The 23,801-nt window shown below is 39.6% G+C and overlaps 2 protein-coding genes across 5 annotated transcripts; one reads left to right on the top strand and one right to left on the bottom strand.

Moving 5' to 3' along the window:
* Positions 1–983: 983 nt before the first annotated feature.
* On the bottom strand, positions 984–9,276 carry LOC105048297 (uncharacterized). Of its 3 annotated transcripts, XM_010927565.4 has the most exons (7): positions 8,571–9,276; positions 5,320–5,651; positions 3,319–3,658; positions 2,232–2,380; positions 1,885–1,978; positions 1,444–1,515; positions 984–1,251 (listed from the first exon to the last, which is right to left on the bottom strand). In XM_010927565.4, exons 1-7 carry the CDS (start codon positions 9,111–9,113, stop codon positions 1,207–1,209), a joined length of 1,575 nt encoding a protein of 524 aa, XP_010925867.1. In that variant the 5' UTR covers positions 9,114–9,276; the 3' UTR covers positions 984–1,206. The 3 variants fall into 3 exon arrangements, with proteins under 3 accessions (XP_010925867.1, XP_029121358.1, XP_010925868.1); XM_029265525.2 differs by lacking the exon at positions 1,885–1,978; XM_010927566.4 differs by lacking the exons at positions 984–1,251; positions 1,444–1,515 and adding an exon at positions 1,530–1,742.
* Positions 9,277–16,413: 7,137 nt separating this feature from the next.
* Positions 16,414–23,057, top strand: LOC105048298 (D-amino-acid transaminase, chloroplastic). Of its 2 annotated transcripts, none has more exons than XM_010927570.4 (6): positions 16,414–16,645; positions 16,747–16,992; positions 18,258–18,313; positions 20,288–20,466; positions 21,182–21,855; positions 22,764–23,057. In XM_010927570.4, exons 2-6 carry the CDS (start codon positions 16,788–16,790, stop codon positions 22,856–22,858), a joined length of 1,209 nt encoding a protein of 402 aa, XP_010925872.2. In that variant the 5' UTR covers positions 16,414–16,645; positions 16,747–16,787; the 3' UTR covers positions 22,859–23,057. The 2 variants fall into 2 exon arrangements, with proteins under 2 accessions (XP_010925872.2, XP_010925870.2); XM_010927568.4 differs by having other exon boundaries at positions 16,744–16,992.
* The last annotated feature ends 744 nt before the right edge of the window (positions 23,058–23,801 follow it).

The raw sequence follows: 23,801 nt of genomic DNA, 5'->3' as shown, positions 1-23,801 counted from the left end.
CTCATGCCATTGGATTGCAATGCCTAACATCTGAATTACATCGGGGTGGTGACAGAAAAACATAAATACAGTTCCAATCAGTTCCTTTATGGGCCAAAATGGTCAAGAGACCAAACTCAACATTAAAATCCTTTGTGCACCGTCCGCAGTGTAGAAAATCTGACATGGAGCGCACCACTTCGTCCTATTGGATCACATAGCCACCGCTTTCCAACGTGCATTTAATATCCACAGTTCTACTTTTTCGTTTAAAATTTTGAATGACAAAAATATCTTTCTTAAAAAATATGACTCTTTCACAAAAATTATGACACCCCTACAGAAAATACTAAACTAAACTTTTCTGCAGGATGTCATAATTTTTATGAAAAGATATCATAAGTTTTGTGAAAGAGATGTCATAATTCTGTGAAGGGTATTTAAGACATCTCTTCATAAAAATTATCACACTCTTTATAAAAATTATGACATCTGAAAATGCTAAACTAAACTTTTCTACCGGATGTCAAAATTTTTGTAAAGGAATGTGATAATTTTTATAAAGGGATATCTTAAATACCCATTCACAGAATTATAAGACACTCTTTCGCAAAATTATGCCATCTCTTCGTAAAAATAAAAAATTATGACGATCCTACAGAAAAGTTCAGTTTAGCATTTTCTGCAAGTGTCATAATTTTTATGAACGAATGTCATAATTTTTAAGAACTTTCTTGTCATTTAAAATTTCAAACGAAAAAAGAGAACTACGGACATTAAATGCACGCTGGAAAGCGATGGCTACGTGATTCAATAGGGCAAAATGGTGTGCTCCACATCAGATTTTCTACACCGCGGGCGGTGCACAAAAAATTTCTCAACTGATCATGAGCCATACCTGACCATACAGATTCATATTCAATTGTCCCACTCTAACCAAATGGAGTAAATCGAATACCAGAAAAAAAAGTATCCTTCAATGCATTAACAGCAGCAGTGATTCATTTCGTAAAAGATTAAAAATCATTAAATGGGTGAATTAAGTTACTCAGCCTCAAGGAAGCACATTAATCATTGACAAGCACAAAAAGCAGATGTTACTCTACACCAAAGCAAAATATCTACCCATTAATTGTCAATGACTCATCTAAAGTTGGCGAGTAAGCCCTTCCACAATAGCAAAGAAACGAAACAAGGTGGCTACACCACCATGGGAGGGACAGAGACTCAGTCCAGCTTTACTCTGTCCAACTCACTGATCATCTCCTCAAACTGCAGCACATCACCAAAGAGACCAGATACAGAATCAGCATACAGGTGACAGAACCGGGGTAGTTTATGTACTTGATAACAGCTGCTGGTGCTGCTGCGGCACAAGTATCATTGATAGCAGCAGCAGAAGAAGCAGCAGCAAAATGAGGTAGCAATAGCAAGCAACAGGAAAAACAAAGGTAGATAACCAACCTTTAAGATCTGACGCAGAAAATAATCACCATATCGCTTTGTCGACTTGGATTCAACAACATATATGATATCCTGCATTGAAAAAATATATATATATGAGAAAGTAAAAAACCACCATACCTGATCACAAGGCAATAAGCCTACAAAGTAATTAAAGAGTGAGCATGGAACAAGACAGCAAGTATCTTGACATTTGTAACAGAAAATTTTCCTTTCTCAAAAGATCAGTTGCGTGTTCCCTACAGTATGTGGCGGCCTTAATTAGCATACCCATCAGCCATCTGATTGTAATCTGGACACTACCATTAAGAACAAAATCCAGGGTATGACAATTGAATTTAATATTTTCTGAGCAATGACGATTCTTACAATGTAAATGTGTTAGTGCCAAATATCATTAAAAATTAGATTCCAAATTCATGGAATGTGGACATAATTTACCTCGTCAATGTAAAAATCAACATCTACATTTGGGATGATCTTTCCATCAGAATCAACTGCATGCATTTTATGCTTGTATGTCATCAAGATTGTTCTGTCAGTAAGCAATTGTCAGCAAGTGGTCATGGAATAATTACAGTTCAACATGAAAAAAACCCTCCACTGACTAAAAGAATGATCAAATTTGGACTCCTGGCATCGAAAATAAATGCACAACGCCCAACCACCCCCCCCCCCCCCCGGCTGAAGCACCTTTTACAACATATAATGAAGATATGCAATTTTTTAACAACATGCATGATATCAATAATAATAATAACAGTAAAAAGGTTTCAAAGACCACTGACCTCAATGTGGGTTCATCTACTTCCATATATGTAGCAAGTTTCCCTATTGATATGGTTGAATACAATTTCAAGAAACTGCGTACACCAGCAAGCAACTGCTGTTGCTTCACTTCATAAAGGAACAACTTCAGCTGCAGCCTATAAGCATCCTGCAGTAAGCCAGGGTGCTGATCAGTAACTCTGCCAGGCCTTAACAAAACAAGAGGCATTGCCACTTTGATTAGGAAGTTTATTTGTAAGCAATAACTAGATAACTAGATATTATTAAACCAAATTACAGTTGTAAAGATGCCTAGAACTACTACCTCTCAAGATACAAGTTGCAATAATGCATTTATATAGCACTGGAGAAGCAGACCTGTTCAGCTTGTAGCTTAGTTTTTTAAGTTACTTTTTACCAATAATAACACACCCATGGTTCACTAAACCAGCCCAAACAAAACAGTTTGGAGCATGCTGAACTATACCGGCGGCTAACCGATGCAGTTCGGCCGTTCGATTCAGAACACCGGTGAAAACGAAGCAAGGGAAAGGGAAAGAGAGGAAGAGAGAGAGGGGAAGGAAGGAGAGGGGAAAGCCAGTGGTGGCCTGCCGAGGCCACCGAGGGCCGCCAAAAGTCCATGTTTCCATGGTCCTCCAAGAGAGAAAGTAAGAAACTAAGAAGAGAGAGGGGGGAAGGGAGGGGAAAGGAGGGAGGGCAGGCAGCGGAGAGGCAACCGCTGGCCTCCCATTCCTTCCCTCACCCCTTGCCTCCCATTCCTTCCCTCACCCCCCCCCCCCTCCTCTTTCTCTCTCTTTTCATCCCCGGTCCATCCCCCTATTTACATATCGGGCCCGCACGGAAGCATACTGGCTCATACGGCCGGCCGGCCGGCACAGTGCCCGGTTCTGAGCCGACGATCCTTGAACACACCTATCATTTAGTTACAAACCATATTGTGGAGAGCAGACAACTAAATTCGGTAAAATCAAATATGGCTCAGCATCTCCATGCAGCACAAATAATGGTCCAAGACAACTCATGAAATCAAAAGCAAACCAAAAGCAGATTTGGTGCAATCAACGTAAGATGTAAAGAAGCAACTACCTGGTTGTAATTTGTAAGTGGCTCCTCTAGAATCGGAGCTGATGGAGTGATGAATTTGGGGCAGGCATATGAGAAAAGCTCATCATAGACAGCATATGCTTCATCATCATACCTCTGCATCTTCAACATTTTCTCACTGTACTTATCCTTCAACTGAGTGCTCACATTCTCCTCGACAAGTTTTGTTTGAGGGCACAAAGACAGGCAGATTGCCAGCAAAGCATACATCTGTTCATTTTTTTTAAGTATTTGATCATATTGTGGAGACTTCTGATGATACTGCTTGTACTTCAGAATGTAAAGAAGGATCTTATTGAATTCACGTATTGCCTCAACATACCTTTCCATAAACATATAGAAAAACTTAGTGATCAAATGGAAGGAACTTAAAAAAGTAAGAAAACTGCAACAATGAAGAGACCTGAAAGGCTAAGGAGACAACATATGCAGATAAATTAGCAACATTAAAACAAGAGCTTCATGAAAGGTGTAAGATCTCTGTACGTGCTTAAAGAAAAGTAAGAATGGTAGAATATAAGATGGACAAGGAACATAAAAATAAAATGAAAGAAAGCACTATAAATTGCACGCCAATCGGAAAAACATGTTTGCAAGCTCTGTCAGGTGTTGGCTAAACCAGGGGATAACATCGAAAAATTCTGAGACATATCTTGGCAGATTTTACATGTTACCCCAAGCCAATCATGCAGCTCCAAACCATTGGTACCAAGTTCTCTTTTCCTAGAATACCAAATCAGACTTGTTTTTGCTAAACATGATGAGGAGTAGGTGTTATCACTCAGATATCAGGGGATAATATCAGAACAGGAAAACTTCATCATAGTAAGACACTTCCTAAATTCACTAAAATAGGTTAAATTATGCATAGGCTCAATGCACCAGCAATTAATTTTAACAGAAAGACAGAACTGTTCTCACTATCAACAAGTATATATCTCCAACGAAGAACACTAATTCTGCTTTATGGTAGACAAAGTGATTCCCAATCCATGATTCAAAAGTGAGGTACGGCCAAACAAACAATAGCACTATGCAAGCGCTTTTATAAACCAAGTAAATTTTTATAACAAACATATTCTTTTAAAAAAATAACAAAGGACACAGCATGTTGTCTAAGCAATACAGCAGTATTTATCATATTCTCAGACCATCACACTTCTCTATCAACATGGGCTTAGTTAACCTCCTCCGAAGACTGGAGATGATTCAGAGGATTACAAAACACATACTTATAATGATCTAAATTCAGGAAGCATAAAAAAGCTGACTTGATATCCCTCCATTGCAAGGCTCATCTTATCAGTTTAGAAAGAGCCATATCCACCAAATCATACTTCCTTGCCATGTTATATGATCATTAAATTAACATTGGGCACCAGTAGTAACACATTGTGGAGTGGATGCACAATGATTCACATCTCTAAGAATCCTAGTTCTGCATGGGGCAATTTCTAGAACTCAAATTTAGAAATGGCTAATCCCAATCTAGACACAATCTAGACTTTTCAGATGGTATGCACTAACGACATGTTACCTATTATGATACAATATCTGAAGCAGGTGTTATCCAGAACAAGGGTCAAGCATATATATATATATATATATATATATATATATATATATAGAGAGGAGAGAGAGAGAGAGAGAGAGTACAATATATAGTGAACTGAGATTCTATATTGCAATATTTTCAGAACTTAGACCATAAAAATGGTCAAAAGAGAGCCAAAAACGAGATAAAGGAAACATGTACAATATGATTAACAATGATATTTAAAAAGGGGGGAAAAACAGAAATAACAGAAAGGCAGCTTCAGAACAACACATAAGCTACATGAAAACATTTTTGGGAAGAAAAAGGAAAATATGCCTAAATCAAGAACTAGTAAAGAAGGGTTTCCCCTAACAGCATAACAAATGATAAAAAAATAAAAATGATGAAGAATTAGGGAAAAAAAGAAGGCTGAGAAAGCACCTTACCTTCGTAACATCATGTTTGCAAATCCATAGTGATATATTGTAGATATATGGCTTCCAATCACAATTGTGTAAACACCTTGTTGACTAATGTCGATCGGAGCCAAACACTTTAGGCCCGTATGATAATCACCCAAAAGGCAATGAACTCTCAGCAACCCAATCATGCTGTAATAACCCAACATTTTCAATACATTGCTTCCACCTTCATAGTCATACCCATCCGTAGCAGTAAATTGCTCCAACCCTTCTTTCTCACGTTCCAAAATCTGGTGGATCATGGATTTCTCCACAAGAGCTTGCAAATAATTGAGAACACCGTACACATTCCATGCCTACCAAGATTTAACAAAACCAGTTGATAAGATGACAGCAAGCATGATATAACTGTATATATGTAAAAGAAAACATGCACCGTACATAATCCATGTCTACAAAGCAGCCAACAAAAGTCTAATTATTACATAATGACTTTAGAGAAAGTCACTTATTAGTCTTAGATATACAGGGAGATGTACAACAGCTATCATACACGCACGCATTCTTCCTAATAGATATCACACACCAAATGTCAGACTGTAAATGTTACAAGAAAAGACATGACAGCCAAGTCAATGTAGCATGACAATGTTATGAAACTTAAGATTCAATACAAGGTTAGATGAAAATCCATAACAAACACTAGAGAGATATGCACCCCCCACAGAACTTCAGTCAGAATGCTAAGAAACTAAAGAATACAAAAGAAAGAAAGAAAGATAGATAGATAGATTGATGTCTAATTATTATGTAATGACTTTAGAGAAAGTCACTTATTAGTCTTAGATATACAGGGAGATGTACAACAGCTATCATACACGCACGCATTGTTCCTAATAGATATTACATACCAAATGTCAGACTGCAAATGTTACAAGAAAAGACATGACAGGCAAGTCAATGTAGCATAACAATGTTATGAAACTTAAGATTCAATACAAGCCTAGATGAAAATCCATAACAAACACCAAAGAGATATGCACCCCACAGAATTTCAGTCAAAATGCTAAGAAACTAAAGAACACAAAAGAAAGAAACAAAGATAGATAGATAGATAGATAGAGAGAGAGAGAGGCAATAAGCAGTTAGTAAATAAGCAAGCAATTATTGCTCAAACCCTCCCCAGCTCCCATCTGAAAAAAACAAACCTAGGAATCATATTTAAAACATTACAAGTAATTCCTTCTGTCAGAGACATAGATGAACTCAGCCATATGGTTAATGTGTGAACTTTACACAACTTTATGATCTATCTTAGGTTTATGCATTCCAAAGAGTTAAATTTCACCAAAAATCTAATCTAGGACAGCAATCATTCCAATTTCTCCCCCTCTTTTCTTTATCTAGTAGCCCAATCCAATGCTTATTGGATTCATCCAGGTTGACCTTTTTTTTTTTCCCATGTCCAATCTAATCTGAATTATTAGAGTTCAAGGCATTCTCAAAGGTCCTTGTAGTAATAGATTCCTCCTAAGATTCTCCCACAAGAAAGAGAAAGATGCCTATAAGGTGAACTTCAGTGACAATCTAGGCCCCTCACAAAGTTGGTTAGTATGAACTACTGCCTTCCCTCTCTCTTTTTTTTTAAAAATTTTTTTTACCTTTTTTACGTCCTTGATCCTGCCAACATCTCCCTTCTTTTCTGAAGTGGTGGACCCATACAAATACACCGACCTCTCAAGATTGCCACCTTAAGAGTGGTGTTCCCTCTAAGCTTAGAAGTTGGCTGGAAAGATAAATTTAGAAAAAGCGTCCAGTAAAGAACCAAGACCTTCTGCCCCCCCCCCCCCACCAAAAAAAAAAAGAACCAAGACCTTAACTGATTTCCACTTTCTATCTATTTTGAGGATTAAAATTACAAAACCCCCCACTAAACAAATATAAACATAATTTTAAAAGGGTGGCTTAATGCACAAGGCTTCTGTCATTGTGGGGTCTAGAGAGGGTCAGATATATGCAGCCTTACCCATGCTTGCAAAAAGATTACTTCCACACTTTGGAACCATCCAATGCACAATGGAGCAACCTTACCATTGCGCGATGGCTCACCCTCAATAAAAACATAAGTTTATCCTCATTTAAACCAGAAATACATAATTCCACCCCCAATTAAACCAGCAATTTCAGGAAAACAACTATGTTTACCGTCTATTTGTGCCCACACATTTTCCCTTCTCTTATCTTACTGAAACCTCCAACCTCGCATTAATATTAGTATATGGTAGGTGATAGCTTTTTCATCTTTTTTGGAATGATATACAAAGACCAAAAACATAGACAACAAACTTAGTGAAATATCCATATGAGCAGTTATTCACTGCATCTAAATCATCTTCAAGTAACATATGCCATGCAGATTCTGCCAAAAAATGATTTTTCAATCAGCATGTGAAAAGGGATGTTAGCATAACAATGACTGCATAAACCAGGTCAACTATGCATCTCACCAATTAACACTAAAATTAAATCATCTTCAAATATCATAGACCTAGCAGATTCCGCTCAAAAGTGATTTCTCCATCAATACATGACAGGGGACATAAGCTTAAGAATGACTCCCGATTTTATTTACCACCTTTTGGACCTTAATACTCACACCACAACTAGCTCATCTACATGTCTTTTTCTCTAAATGTTTCTCCATACTGCCAAAACAACTTTTCTGTGTGTCCTCCTCCTGCTACGCATAAAGATTGAATTATATTGCATACTTGAGATATTGAAGAAACATGTTATATTTATTATTTTGACTAGGTCTTCCAATTGGACACTTCCCTCATAAATCTTAATCAGTTCTGGCGATCATTGCTACTGATAAAAACTTTGCAACACCAGCCCTAATAGAACTTCCTAGTGTACTTTAATTGCACAATATTTATAATGACCTTTTTTTTTTCTTACAGGCACATGGAATTTTAAATCACAAATCTAATTACTGAGTTTTCAAATTACACATCAGAAGCAAGAAGTTTTTGACTTTTTTTAATATTCTGTTATGCTTATAACTACGAGGCATGGATATTTAATTCATTCTCAACGCACCTAAATCTACTCCAAAACATCTTGAAGAAACTGATATCAAGTCAAGACTGCACAAACCTATCAAAATCCAATTTTTTCAAAGGGGTAATCTCTCTGACACAAAATCAAAGTTGAATAACAACAATGTTGACACCCTAAACACGGAGAAGATCCAGTATTTTTGCTGCCCGTACCTGACCATATTGCCGCAGCAGCTGCAACTCCTCCTCAGTTTTGTTCTTGAGCTTGGCCCGGTACTGGCAGTAGGACTGGAACTGGTAGACGAACTCGTCCACCATGTCCCAAAGCCACTGGTTGGGGAGCTGCATGTTGACGACGCCGTGGAGCACAACACCGAAGAGGCTGCAGTAGTTGTCCCAGGACTCGATCCGCTGGCGCCCCGTGGGGGAGAGGCGGGCGTAGACGTGGCGGAACCACATCTCTCGGTATAGGAGGCAGAATACGTGGTCGTTGTCGACGTAGGGGGCCACGGCCTCCACCGACGGCCAGGGGCTCTCGCGGAACATCCGGTCGCTAAGGCGCTGGAAGCTCCCCTCGTACATCTGGTGGATCTCGTACACGTTCTTCTCCCGGATGTGGCGGTAGAGGTGGACCACGAAGGTCTTCACCGAGTCCGGCACGAAGTTGGGGTCGTAGCCGACGTCCGAGGCCTGGGACGACGGCGGATAAGAGCGGGAGTCGTACGACGGTTCGTCGTAGTCGTAGGAGGACGCCATCCTGGAGGATCAATCGCTAGGTTTTTGGGAGAGGAAGGAATTAGGGTTTGGGATCTAGGGTTCTCGCTCTGCCGGATCGCAGAGGAAGAAGAGGAGAGAGGAGGGGAAAGCAGGATTCTAGGGTTTATGGTGACCGGGGGAGGAGTTACACGGCGCTTATCTCCACAGTTTGTTTGAGGAGCTTAAAGTTGATCAGACCATCGACGGTGCACGATCAGAAGCTTAGGAGTCACCTGCGATGCACGTGCATAAATCGACTAATGTTCGCGTTCCACTGGGGAGTTGTCCGACAGAATGTTGGAACCATGTTTGGCTTGATGCCGGTAATTCAAGCGCAGATGTTTCGCACATGACAATCATTTTAAATGCTACAAATAGGCCGACCGTTAAGTCGGCAAATACTTTGCCGATTTTAGTTAAGATCTTCGCTTCTAAATCACTGTAGGAAAACAATCTCCACCCTGTTACTTAATGTTAAGTACTCAAAAGGTCTTTTCTCCCAAGTCCTAGTTTATTTCTCCTTCTCCAAAAGTCTATTCGCTAGTTCATTGTTGGTTAATATATCACTGCTTTTTTTCCTTTTTGGGGAGGAAATATATCAGTGTTGTATGGGTTCTTGCTCTCTCAAGGAAAGAGAATCAACATTAGTTAAACATGGCATTGTATTTATCAAACTATAATATGAGAAAAAAAATGAAATCCTAGCTTCTCATGTCTTCCTTTTTCTTCTTGAAGCAATGCACGTGCCTGGCACCGGCCGGTTAATATCAAATCAAAAAACCTACAAATCTAGTAGTGGTCAAGAGGTCAAAAAATTGTTGCATTGCCAAAACAATGCGTAAAGACACGTATTAGAGTATACTCACTGCTTCTTAATTATTTCAGAAGCTCCGCAAAATTTCAAACTATTTGTCGAAACGTCATTTGAAGCAAAAGCATCAAATGAGTGTTGGAAACATATCTAGGTATGTCATGAAAGAATAACAAATTTGAAGTTGACATCTGATTAAATCAAATCCCACAGTGACCTCTTTGGTTGCAAGTACTTGAAGATGGTAACCGGCGGAGCTTGCATTGAGTCCAAACTGCAGCGTATCAAAGCAGCTATTCTCTAATGTTTTTAATAAATACTTTTGATTTCTGTTAACAGTTGTAGCTTGATATATATATTTTTTAAAAAAAATTATACGAACATCCCCTCAAGTCTATCTCAATTTCATTTACATTCTCTCAAATTTAAAATATCTCCATTAGACCCTCCAAATTATCGAAGTATATCAATGTGCCCCTTCCATCCATCTACATCAACTGAATGCTGTCATATGACCCTCATATGATGTTCTGCTTTTTCAAAATGATAAAATTATTTTTAATTTTAATTGAAAAAAATTATACGGACACCCTCTTGAGTTTAATTAATTTCACTTTGTTGCGGCCAATCCCCCATCGTCGCCCGACCGCCGGCGTCGCGCACCTGCAAGAGGAGTCCTCACAGACCGGAGATTCCTCTGGCGGGGACCCTCCGACGGTCAAGTCAGAGAGAGACTAGGCAACAGCAGAAAATCAAAAGCCCAGCTCGAGAGGGCTCGGGTAAGCTTGGGAGCTGGAGAGAGCGTCAGAGAGAACTTCCCAAGACTGTTGCCTTACCCCTTTTTATAGTAGAACGCGGCGTGGTCCCACCATTAATGGTGCAGACAACTGGAGAGTTGTCAAATCGTCGGAAGCTGTCAAATCACCGTGGACTGTCAAATCACCGCGGGTTGTCAGAACGAACCCATGTCCTCGACAGGACAATGCCCCAGGACGACTGCACAGCATGTCCTTGACAAGACAATAGCCCATAGCGGTCGTACGGCCCTTGGGCGGACTGGCCGACCATACGTCGGTATTCGGCTGTCGGGACGTCGGGTGATGATCTGGAGACACCGTCGGTCGGTTTAATGTCTCGCTGAGGTCGGACGTCGGCTGCCGCCCCCGACAGTGAGTCGGTGATTTGGGCTCCACCGCTCGGCTGGTTGGGAACAGAATGGGTCTGCCCGACCGACACTCCTTCAGTCGGATAATGTCGGCAGCTACTATCGGCAGTCATCGGTCGGTGCGGTTGGTAGAGTCGGGCGTCGGTCAGAGTCGTCCATCGGTCGTCGGTCGGAGTCGTCCGTCGGGGTCGTCCGTCGGAGTCGTCCGTCAGTCGTCGGTCGGAGTCGTCCGTCGGAGTCGTCCGTCGAAATCATCCGTCGGTCGTCGGTCGGAGTCGTCCGTCGGGTCGTCCGTCGGAATCCTCTGTCGGTCGTCGGTCGGAGTCGTCTGTCGGGGTCGTCCGTCGGGGTCATCCGTCGGAGTTGTCCATCGGTCGTCGATCGGAGTCGTCCGAGGGTAAGTCGGCGTATGGGGGTCAGTCGGTATATACCAACAGTTGCCCCCCCCACTCTTGAGTCTGATGTCGTGTTGGCTCGCGTGAACACGTGGGCGACGGCTTCGGACGAAAGGAGTGATTTTCTGTCACGTCTTGCCCCGACTCTGGCGATCGCATCAATGAACGATCCGATGTCAGTCGTTCCGACTGTAGGTCGAGCGTGCACGTCGGGTCGGAGGTCGGCCAACCTCCGAACGTAGCATGACATGATCATCCGTAGAGTCTGATAGTCGAGTAGCATCCGACGTATCCGTCCGACGTATTTGGATAGGATAACGATGGCAAGTCAAATATCTGTTGTCCGGCCCTTGGTCGGACGTGCTCGTCAGGACGTATGATAAATGGTGGCAAGCCGAATATCCTTCGACCAGTCGTGACCAAGTCGGTATGTCGCAAGTTGAACTGCGGTCGTCTTGGCATTTTGCCGCTCTTGGTCGAAGCTAAGTCGGCAAGTTAGCCAGCCATGTTGGTCGAGGTCTTTTGCTTTCAGAGGCATAGGCCGTCGATTCGACGATCGACGATCGAGCCGTGGATTCAGCGATCGACGATCGAGCCACGTTGGTCGGTGATCGAGCCGTTGGTTCGGTGATCGACGATCGGGCTGCATTGGTCGAGGCCCTTTTGCCTTCAGAGGCCGAGGCCGTCGGTTCGGCGATTGGTGATCGAGCCGTCTTCTTTGATTCCTCTTTTTTGGAGTCTTTAGTCCTTCAGAGAGGAGGAGGAGGACGAAATGGAGGAGGAGAAGAAAGGCATTGCCGCGCTCCTTCTCTTGATGATTTTTCTCAGTGGGTTTTGCTCTATTTCTGCTACTTCTCCAGCTATGGTGGTGAGTGGGGTTTTCTCCAATGCGACGTCTGCTCTCTTGAAGCGGCTGTGGTCGCTGAAATCCACCACAAAGCCTGTGATTTCTGGTCGTTCGATGATGAAATTCGAGAGCGGGTACATCGTGGAGACGGTGTTCAACGAGAGCAAGCTCGGGATCGAGCCTTACTCTGTGGAGGTGACTCGGAGTGGGGAGCTTCTGGTTCTGGATTCTGTGAATAGTAATATCTACAGGATTTCGCTGCCATTGTCCAGATCTGATATCGTGGATTTGCCCTTTCTGTTAAGCAGTCTGTTGGGATATACCGACCGACTTTGATGCCGACTCACCGATGGGTCACGATGCCGACTCACCGACGCCGACTCACCGACGGGTCACGATGCCGACCCATCCTCTCACGCTGACTCACTGTCGGGCCCGCCTGACCAGCGCCCAACTCTGCCGACCGATGACTGCCGACACCGACCGACCAAGTATACGTCGGACGGGCAAACCCCTCCGCTCTCGACTGGTTGAACTGCAGAGCCCGATATCCGATTCTCGCAAAGCGCCCGACTAGCCAGACTGAGGAGCCTAATATCCGACTCTTGCAGCAACCCCGACTATCCGTCGGAGGGTATCTGAGCTGTCACCTGACATCCTTCGACCAGGCCCCGACATACAGTTGGTCGACTCCTTCAAACGCCGTACGACCACCAGAGGCTGTCTGTCCTGACAGCGGCATGCGGCTTAGCCGCCCTAGGGCGTTGTCTCACCTAAGACATGGGTCAACCCTAGTGATTTGACAGCCCCACGACGATTTGACAGCCCCACGGTGATTTGACAGTCCTCGATGATTTGACAATTCTCCTATTGCCGGTGCCATTAATGACGATGCCATGCTGCACCCCACTATAAAACGGGGAAGGCAACAGTGCTGAAGAGGTCCCTTGGAAACCCCTAGCTCTCTCTCTCTCTCGCTGAGCTCCTTGATTTTTTTCTACTGTTGCCTAGTCTCCTCTCTGACTTGACCGTCGGAGGGTCCCCGCCGGAGACACCTCCAGTCAATACGGACTTCTTTTGCATGCGCTCGTTCTCGGCGACCAGGCGACGAGGGGATTGGCCGCAACACACTTGTACCTACTCAAGTTTAAAACGTCTCAATTAGACCTTCCAAATTATCGAAGTATATCGATGTGCCCCTTCCATCCCGCACCGACTCCTCTATCTCCACCCCTTGCAGCGACGATCTTCCCCCACCTCGTGTCGGCTCCCCCCACCCATCCCACCCCCCGTTCCGCGCCAGCCCCTCTCCCACCCATCCCACCCCCCGCGCCACCCCTCAAAATATTACTATGGTTACGCCCAAATTTTTTGGTTAATCAATATAGGCCACTAAAAAAATACATTCTTTCTAATTTTTTATTATTTTATTATTTTAATCTAAAGATCCTAATATAAATAAAATAAGAGAGAGAAAGAGAGAAAGAGGGAGAGTAGAGGGGAGAGAGAAGTCTTTTTTTTCTTTTTCTTTTTTCTTTCTTTCTTCTTCTTCTTCCCTTTCGAACATTTGGGCAAATCGAAATAGGGAATCATGATCCCCTTCTACTTCCTCCCCAATCCCAATGTAACACAGTCAGAAAAATAGCGACGAGGAGCTTCGACCCAAGATAGCATGGCCGTGGCTCCCTGATCGGAAGCTCGCTGGCGACGGGCGGTGCTAGAAAATCAGCCAACAAGAACGGCCAAAGAGGGTACCAAAATCATCCAATAAATCTAAAAAAAAAATCAATCTAAAGATCATGAAAATTCTCTCTATAATTTAAAGAAATCAAAGGGAATAGTTTTTTATGAGATTTACCTTGCTCTTCTTGATGTTTTTGGCTATGAATCTCTCGGTACAACTCCATCAATCTGTAGATATGAAAGGGGAAAATTTGAAAGAACAAGAAAATGAGGGATCTCCAGTGATTGACAATATGAGTAGCGCATTGGGGGGAGGGGACATGGAGGGTTGGGGCGGGGAGGGGAGGGGAGGGGAGGGGGGTGGTGTGAGGGCGCAGAGGTTCTCATATCCATATTTTTTTGGGATGAGTGGCACAAGCACGGAGTGAGGGGTGGCTGGGGGAGCCTGGGGGGCTGCAGCGAAGATAGGCGGCAGTGCAATCGCAGGAGAGAAAGGGGGTCATGAGGAAGAGAGAGGATGAAAAATAGGACGGCACGAGCATGGGGTGGCCACGACTCCGCCCTTCGTCCACTCCCTGTTACCCGCAGCTCTGCTCTTCGACCACGCCCCCTCCCCCCACCACCCACGGCTCCACTGGTAGTCGATGGAGAAATTTTTTGAAAAATAATAATTTAATTATAATTCAATATATTATAATTTAATTATAATAATAAATAGTAAAAAGACTGAAATACCTTTTGGACTCGTTTGGTTCGTAGGAAGAACTTTTCTTCTCAGGAAATAATTTTTTGAAAAGTAACTTCCCAGAAAGTTACTTTCTGAAAATGAGATTTTGGTATGTTTGGTTGACCATGAGAAGATGACTTATTATAAAGTAGCTTATATTTGGATAAATACTTATTTTTCTGAAAAAAACTATGTAAAATATCTATTATATCCTTAGTAGACATAAAATCATACATTTTTACTCACAAACTTTATATAAATATAAATATTATATTTATATTAATATAAATATAATATTAATATATTATAATATAATATTAGATCATAATAATTTATTATATTAATATAATACTAATATATTAATATTATATTAACATAATATGAATATTTTAATATAATAAATTTATTAATATATATATAAATAAGATATTATATTAGTATAAATATTATATTAATATAAATATTAAAATAATATTAAAATATAATAAATATTAATATTATATTATATGAATATTAAGATAATATTAATATAAGATTATATTACTATTCAATATTTCATCCTAACCATCTATTGATATTTTATTAAATTTTAATTATGGATCTTAAAAATATATTTTAAAAAAAAAATTACTATCACTTTTTATGTAACGGGAAGTGCCAAAATTCACCTTCTTCATGGATTTTCACTTCCCATGAAATGTAAGAAGTGATTTTTCATAGAAAGTATTTTTTTCATTCTCTCTCCTCTTAAAACTCCAACCAAACAAGAGACACTTTCTTCACTTCCCAGGAAGTGCCTCTTTCTTTCTCCACTTTCCGTCAACCAATGAGTCATTTCGAGCACTTGAAGGGAGGGATGGATATTTTCATATTTTCGAAGGGCAACATAACAGCTTTATCACTTAAATGGATGGAAGAGGCATATTGATATACTTCGATAATTTGGAGGATCTAATTGAGACGTTTTAAATTTGAAGGGGTGCAAGTGAAATTGAGATAAACTTGAGGGGGTATTCTTATAATTTTATTTTTTTAATGACCACAAGTAGAATCGTAGCATTTGTTTTGCCATTTTAAGTGACAGTTATATGCTATTTTAATGCATATGTTCATAAATAAATCTTCAATCCTCCCATTTCAACACCATTCTTATAGCATGACAAAATTAAGGATTAAACTTTTATGATCGGACCGATAATGAAAGAAATTATAGTCGGACCGTCATTGCCTGTCATATCTTCGAAGCACGTCGTGCGTTTACGAACGCACGTTAAAATACTAAAAAAATAAAAATAAATAAATTCTAAAAATATTTGAATAATTTTGATAAACATCACATAATCTCCTAAGATTTGATAAACATCACATAATCTTTTAAGATTTATTAATTTTTATTTTTTTAGAATCTTAATGTATGCTCCTGCTTCAAAAATATGACAGATGATGACGGTCTGATCATAAATTTTTTTATGATCAGTCCGACTATAAAAATTTTATATCAAAATTGAGATCTTCTCACCCCCTTTCATCATGTCACGTGCTAATAGCCCTCTGGTGAGACATCGATCAGTTCACTAATTTATTTTTAAAATTTATTAGATTTTAACTAATGTAGTTTTAATTATATTAGATTTTAATGTTTTTACAGGCCTTTTTGCCATTTTTCCGGGCATCTTCGAGTTCGTTGGCGCTTTTCAGCCGTTCTTCTCCACCGCCGGGCAAATGGAATAACGGAATAGTCGAATAAGGATGTAACCGAGCTCGCTCGCTTTTGGAGTGACCAAGCGCCAGAGTGGGGCAACTAAGCGCCAAAATGGTGCAACTTCTATGCCGTTTCTCGTGCAAACTCGGATGCCCTTCCCCCGAATCCTTCCGGCCGATACGTTAATTATTCCGTCCGGAGGGTATGTTTTTTTAATCCCCTGTTATGTTTTTTTGATCTTTTTATATACTGATGATGGCATCGGTTGACGAGGCTTCCGACCTCTTCGTCGATCTCCAGCAGAGGAATCTCGAGGGAGCTTCCGTTCTCTGTTCTCCGCTGCCATGGCTTTTCTCTCGGCGTCGTCTCTTCGCGAACCGGTATCGGCAAACCCTCCTATCCGGAAGATCGCCGGCTCTTCTGGAGTAGTTCGATGCGCCGGAAGGCCGAGAGTCGTGTTTCAGGGCGTCTCGCTTCGGGGTTTTGGTTTGGCATTGGATGGGAGGCCACGGGGGGTCACGACTGCCGCGATGAGTTCGAATTGGACTGGTGCGTGTTGGATTTCCCTCTCTATTTTGATTCATTTGTTTTGCTTTGGTAGAAAGAGTTTGGTTGACTTCGTTAATCTCTGTCTAATATTCCTTCTGTCCTTTTTTTTAAATTTGTTTTTGGACTTAAATTTGAAGAGAGAGGGGGAAGGGAGTTCAAAGATTGGATCTTTTTTTAGTTCCTTGAAGTATAATTGCATGTTTTTGCTGGGACGAGCACAAATGAATTTATTAAGAACAAGAGAGAAGGCATAGGGCTTCTTTAACCTCTCTCTTGTTTTTGATCTGGGGAACTTAAGATTTGTAGAGATAGGTGGAAAGAGGCAGAAAGATTGGTCTTTGCTAGTTCTATGGAGGCATTTATTAGCATATAATCCTGGCAGGATTACATGTAATTTTGCAATAGATAATCAGATACACTGTTTGTTTCGCCACTTTCACAAGTAACACTGCATTATATATAAACTCAAAAAGAGATAATTTAATTGCTTAGGGGGAGGTGGCTATGTGATTACATATAATTTTGCAATCTTGCAACAAGATAACTTCAGGACCAAAATACCCCCATCAAAATAAATTAAAATCTATATTAAATAAATTATGGGCAGTCCCAATTGGTGAAAATAAAAAAGAAAACATAATGGGTGGTTCCTGCTGGTGATGTCACCGAAAATGATTGAGTCCCAAAATTAAGTTGTCCCTCTAGAAAATAGATAATAATCAATAAGCAAGGATGGAGAAACTTTAAAAAAATTAGCTTATATTCCATATAATCTAAATTGTATACCAAATACTGCAATATAAGATTTTCTGTTATTTTGCAATAATATTACTGCACATATTAAATACTGCAATGTAGGATTCTCTGTTATTTTACCAAGCAATCACATTCCCTCTACAATCACATTACCATAGCAACATTACAAATGTAATGCACCGAATGCCTCCTATGAGTTAAAATATATGTATTATGTTTATGATGGGTAAAGTTGAATTTATTAAGTGGTGGGAGAGAGGAGTTATGCAATAGTTGTTCTTGCTCTTCTAATTCAATAAAGACTAATTGTGGCTGTGTTTTTCCTGGTAGACACTAACTGCTGGTTTCAGTTCCATTTTTTTCGGAATAGAAAGTTCTATTACTTGCATCCTTTAGTGCGATAGTTTGGTTTTCTTGAGCCTTAAAAAAGGAGAAAATGTTATATATCTTGATAGACGATTGGTAAAAAAACACCACTTGATGGATTAATTTGTCTGTTCTTCGAACAGATCCAACTGGTGCTGGTATTGACACATTTCATGTTCCTCTCTTGTCTGGCTCTGAGGTATAATCCCCCAACGCCCAATCTCTCTCTTATTTGATTATAATTACTTTATTATAGTATAACCAGTAATAATCACCTCAAGAGAGAATAAAGAATGACTTGATAAAAACTAAGCTTCTTTATGGTGGTTAATGATGATATTTTATGATTGCTGGTTTATTTGTTTCTGATGATTTAATGTTGAGATGTCCTTTTCCTTTAACTTACCTATTGTTCACACAAGAATATATTTGTTTCTAGTGGTGCACTATGATTCATTTGTAGGTGACATTTCACACTTTTCCCATACTTAATAGGTACTTTTTTTGTTGTGGTCATTTCTTAATGTATGAACTAAGCTACCAGGTTCATCGACTGTCTTGGTACCTTATAAGACAGGTCACTGGATGCTGACAGTCTTTATCTATTTGAATTATTTGTTTTATTAAGCCTTTAGATACTTCTAGTCATGCAAATTATTCCTTATAGGTATGTCTATTGAAAGGCAGAGTCTTATTCTTCTCTAAGATTTTGATCCTCTAAGTGGTGATTATCTAAATTTCACAGATATCTTTTTCATTCTTTTGTGTGAGCATATTTTATTTGCATTTGTGAGAGATCTTATAGGAAGATAAGTTATTTCCAGAGTATATAGCTAATTTATTGAATAACCCATAGAAAAACATGCAAAATCACAATATTGGAGAATTCTTCTCGCAATCAACTTTAATTCACTATAAAGAGGTGGAGATGAGGTGTATGTTCCAGAGAGCTGTTTGGTTGGTGAGGCACTGAGAAATGCAACTATGGTCAAAGTATCTGAGTTTGTTCATAGTTTATTCATTTATTTATTTATTTATTGAGAAAAGTTCATGATTTGAATCAGTTTGACCATGTAGAGCAATTCAGAGCACTGTTTTCATTTAGCATGAGGACTTGATGTATCACACATTGCAAAGAAGCAAATGCTCCCACGGATTGGTTGGAGGCAACCCTGGCAGGGAGTCACAGCAGGGAATGGAATACATGATTTCTTGTGGAGTTAATGAGTTTAGTCTACTATGACATTCACTTATGACCCAAAGGAAGGATTGTTTATTATTGTGATTACTAGATGATGACACAGGCAATGCATGAGAGAGGAAGCATGGACAGCCGCTACTAAAGATATGTAAAAGAGAGTCACTAGAGATGCAGTTTTGTGAGTTGGGATTTAGAAATCCTAGTTTCTTAAGAGAGAGGAGTTTGTTGGTTGAGATGTCAAACTGTTGAACTTCAGATGGTCATGCTGAAGAGTTCATTATTTATATGGTATCAGATATTAATTTTTTTAAACAGAATTGTAATCAAACACAAACTTTAAACCTAATTTATAGAATTCACATTGTTAAAATAAAATCTGAGGATACTTAGATGTTTCTAAAATCTCAATCTTTTCTTTTTCGAGGTAGAGATAAAGTCATCCTCTTTGTTTTTACATAGCAATCTCCCTAGGAACCTTTACTTCTGTGAGTTTTTTTTTTTTAAATATCTTACTCTTAAACAATTGATAACTTGTGATATCTTAGTGAAACATAGAAGCACCTACTGTGGAGCTTTGTGATTATACTAAATATATCTCAATAAACTAGGTGGGATCTCTCTCGCTTTTTCACAGAAAAAGGTTGTAACAAATAAACCACCTAATAAAAATATTACCAGGGGAAAATGTATGGTAGCTGAAGAAAAATAACAATTTCATGTGTTATGAGTGATGAATTGCTATTATGGATGGTAGCTTTCTCTAGTGTCAAACTGAACTGCTAGGCTTTTTTAACTATTTTTTTTTCTTTAAAATGAGCCAAACAATTAAGTGGGTCTTTCTAACCCTACATTTTTAACATATGTGTTTCTCATGTTAGCTTCTCTCTGCTGTTAAAACATATTTATATGATATTTAAGCTTGTGTTGAATAGGGCTATATTCTTAATAACTTTCATTTGATGAATGTCAAAGGTTGCAGAAAAGCTTAGGGAATTCCAGAAAAACAGAACTAGCAAGCAAAATTACATGGCTATGTACTCTAGCATCATTGGTGGAATCACTACAGATCCTGCAGCTATGGTGATACCTATGGATGATCACATGGTTCATCGAGGGCATGGTGTTTTTGATACTGCTGCCATAATGGACGGGTAAGAACTAAGGCATCTGAGAGTTTGAAACAAATGAAAGATGCAAACATGGTGTATGCTTTTACTGAAGTGGACTACCTGGTGGCTTAATCTGCTGGTTTTACTTCCCATTATTGAATGAACAGATAGCTGTAGTGTGGTTGATGACTGGTTGTCAAACAACCTGTTGACATTTCCAGATCACTTGGCTGGGCACGCCCGTTTCTACACGGATTTGAATTTCCACTGGTTTAGCCAATCCGCCTAAGATTTCATTAATAAACAAAAGATACTAACACAAGCTGCACATGGAAGGATGCTAAGATTAAGTATTGATGCACTACCTTTCTTGTTTCCAATTTCTTTTCAATGTGAATTCTTTACTTTATTAGAATTGTTTCTTCTTCAGATGATGATTGTAGATATGTGCAACACATGAAATTTAAAAATGTTTGTATGATAATGCGCATTTGATTTCCTAAATCTGTCTATTATGCACGATCTAAATCGAGCCTCTTTTCTTTAAAAGAACATATCTAGTTTTCTTTGCTTTTGAAAGGGTGGCCTATTTCATTTTTCTTAAATACAGTGAAGGGTTTATAGCAAATCTAGAAGATTAGACATTAAGAAAGAGAAATGACACTCATGGCTATCAATCTTGTCTGCCATATTCATCAAATTGCCAATATTCACTTCAAATTTCACTTAGATTCTTTGTCTGTTTTTATAATCTCAGATTTCTCTATGAGTTAGATCAACATCTGGACCGTTTCTTAAGGTCTGCTTCAATGGCCAAAATTCATCTCCCATTTGAACGCTCAACCATGAGAAACATACTTGTACAAACTGTAGGTGCATCAGGTTGTAGGCAGGGATCATTGAGGTACTGGCTTTCTCCAGGGCCTGGTGATTTCTTATTATCTCCATCAGGGTGTCCAAATCCTGCTTTGTATGCAATTGTGATTGAAGGTCGATCTTTACCAGACCGAAAGGGTGTTATAGTTATAACATCTTCAATCCCAATGAAATCATCGCAGTTTGCCATAATGAAGAATGTAAACTACCTGCCCAATGCACTGTCCAAGATGGAAGCTGAAGAGAATGGAGCATTTGCAGCAATTTGGTTGGATGATGAAGGGTTTGTTGCTGAGGGTCCTAACATGAATGTTGCTTTTGTGACAGCAGATAGAGAGCTTCTTATGCCCCAATTTGACAAAATTCTCAGTGGGTGCACAGCAAAACGAGTGTTGGTTCTTGCAGAACAACTTGTCTCAGATAGGAGACTAAGCGGAATCAGACTAGGGAATGTAACCGTCCAGGAAGGGAAGATGGCTGAAGAAATGATGCTTATTGGAAGTGGAATTATTGTGAAGCCTGTCCTGCAATGGGATGATCGCGTCATTGGATCTGGTATAATGAGTTCCTCCACAAATAACAAATTCTTTCTTTTTTTATGGTCATTTAATTTACAACAAATATGCATGGCATGCATGTTCTTTTTTTTTTCTCTTTTTTGTGATACAGAAGGGGGTCAAAGACCCAAAAAACAGAAAAAAACTAATGATGATGACATGCATGCTCTTATTTGAACATGAGAAGATGACTGAAAGCATGATTATCCACCGAGAAAAAAAAAGAAAGAAATGTAGATACTCAAGAGCATGAAGATAAGAACGTAAATAGGATTAGTTCACTGAATTCTCCTTTTGATAGCATTTTCTTGTGTGGTATCCCATTGGATTGGATTTCATATATGAACTTTTGGTTCTATTTTATAGATCTGCAAGAGTTTGCACTCATGTTTTGAGATCAGCTGTGAATTCTAAATCATGGTCATCTGCTTTCAGCCTGCGCCATGGCTAGGAAATTATTGATGCCGGTCTTGATTGGGCTGTTATTATAGCAGTTATCAGTCTTTGTTTCTTGATGGTATTTTGATGTATTGCCTGCCTCTACAAATTTCTTGATGGTATTTTGATGTATTGCCTGCCTCTTTTCTGTAGCTTGGGCTTCCTGATGCAAGATTGACATGTACATGATTTTTTATCTAAATTGTTTTCCACAAGTGGGAATGAGTATTTGGATACCCTATTGTTTGAAGAATTAGCCATTCATGAATGGTTGTCTAACATTGGGTGATCGGTTCGAAAATTTTCTTTTGACTCTCATACCGGATTCACCTCAAAAAGAGACTCTTATACGTGATTAAATAGTGTGTATGTCAGTGAGGTTAAACCTTTATGGTTGTAGGCGCTTGCAAGTAGAATATATGGACTTTCTGATCACTAGAATGCTAATCTATCATTTTGTTGTTACAGGCAAAGTAGGTCCTGTGGCTCATGCTCTTTTTGATCTCATTCTGGAGGACATGATGGCTGGTCCTCCAACAGTTCGGTTGGCTGTACCTTACTGAACTTGCTTGGCTATTTTTCTTGTTTACCGGGGAAAATTACAGCCTAAAACCTGAGTCCTGTGGCCCCATGATTCATTTATAATGATGCTGGGTCTTAAACCTTGTAATATCCCAAAAATTCGTATGATGTAATTTTAAACAGTGCTCTGTGTCAGACATTCTTTGATTTAGAAAATATAGTTTAATTGCCTGCTCTTATTCCCCACCTGCTAGTAAGTTATGGAAAAGCAAACCGGCTGCCAAATCTTATGATTCATTCGAGTTTATTAAAAAAATTTATACCCAAATGAATGGAAGGGATTTTACTTCCCTCAGTGGTCTTGGATATCAATTATAGATACAAGAAATAATGGAATCAATTGATTAACAATTATAGCATGTTTAGTCGGGAGTTGGACTTTAGAAAAAAGATGTGAATGAATGACTCCTGTTCCAACCATTTGGTTGAAAGGAGTTTTATTCTTATTTCGATTTCATAATAGAATAGAAATATTTTTAATTCTTCAAAATTCAATTCTTATTTTTTTCTACTATTCAAATTATATATCAATTTCGATCACAAAGTAAATATATCAGGTACAATTATTCTGATTTTTATTTCAATCTATTTTTATTCTAATTATGAACCAAACACACTGTAATAAAAAATGGAAATTCTTACGATTGGAATAGAGACTACCTTTTTCTTCGGTTCTTTTTCTTTTCTATTTCTTTATTTTTGTTCTCTGATCCTCCACTGCTTAAGCCTGCAGGCTCAGCAATTGCTACGGGCGAGTCAAACAAACCACCTAGCTATCCCATTACCCGGTAGCTTCAGACTGCATGATTTTTCTTTTTTTTCATTTTGCTCCAAAGAAAAACTTGAGAGCCACATCGCTGTCTATCTTTATCTCCATCGTTTCTTTCGGGGGAAAATCTTTATTGGCACACTTTTGGCCCATAT

This window comes from Elaeis guineensis, chromosome 7 (genome assembly GCF_000442705.2).
Source record: "Elaeis guineensis isolate ETL-2024a chromosome 7, EG11, whole genome shotgun sequence".
Taxonomy (NCBI): Eukaryota; Viridiplantae; Streptophyta; class Magnoliopsida; order Arecales; family Arecaceae; genus Elaeis; species Elaeis guineensis.
Note: the sequence above shows the minus strand (reverse complement) of the source record. Positions and strands in the feature narration are given on the sequence as shown.

Coding starts and splice junctions, on each gene's coding strand:
- LOC105048297 (XM_010927565.4), bottom strand. CDS start 9,113: ATGGCGTCCTCCTACGACTACGACGAACCGTCGTACGACTCCCGCTCT. Junction 1,516..1,884: donor TTGATTTTTACATTGACGAG/GTAAATTATGTC, acceptor TTTTCAATGCAG/GATATCATATATGTTGTTGA. Junction 1,252..1,443: donor TTCTGCGTCAGATCTTAAAG/GTTGGTTATCTA, acceptor GATGTGCTGCAG/TTTGAGGAGATGATCAGTGA.
- LOC105048298 (XM_010927570.4), top strand. CDS start 16,788: ATGGCTTTTCTCTCGGCGTCGTCTCTTCGCGAACCGGTATCGGCAAAC. Junction 18,314..20,287: donor CTCTCTTGTCTGGCTCTGAG/GTATAATCCCCC, acceptor TGAATGTCAAAG/GTTGCAGAAAAGCTTAGGGA. Junction 21,856..22,763: donor TGATCGCGTCATTGGATCTG/GTATAATGAGTT, acceptor TTGTTGTTACAG/GCAAAGTAGGTCCTGTGGCT.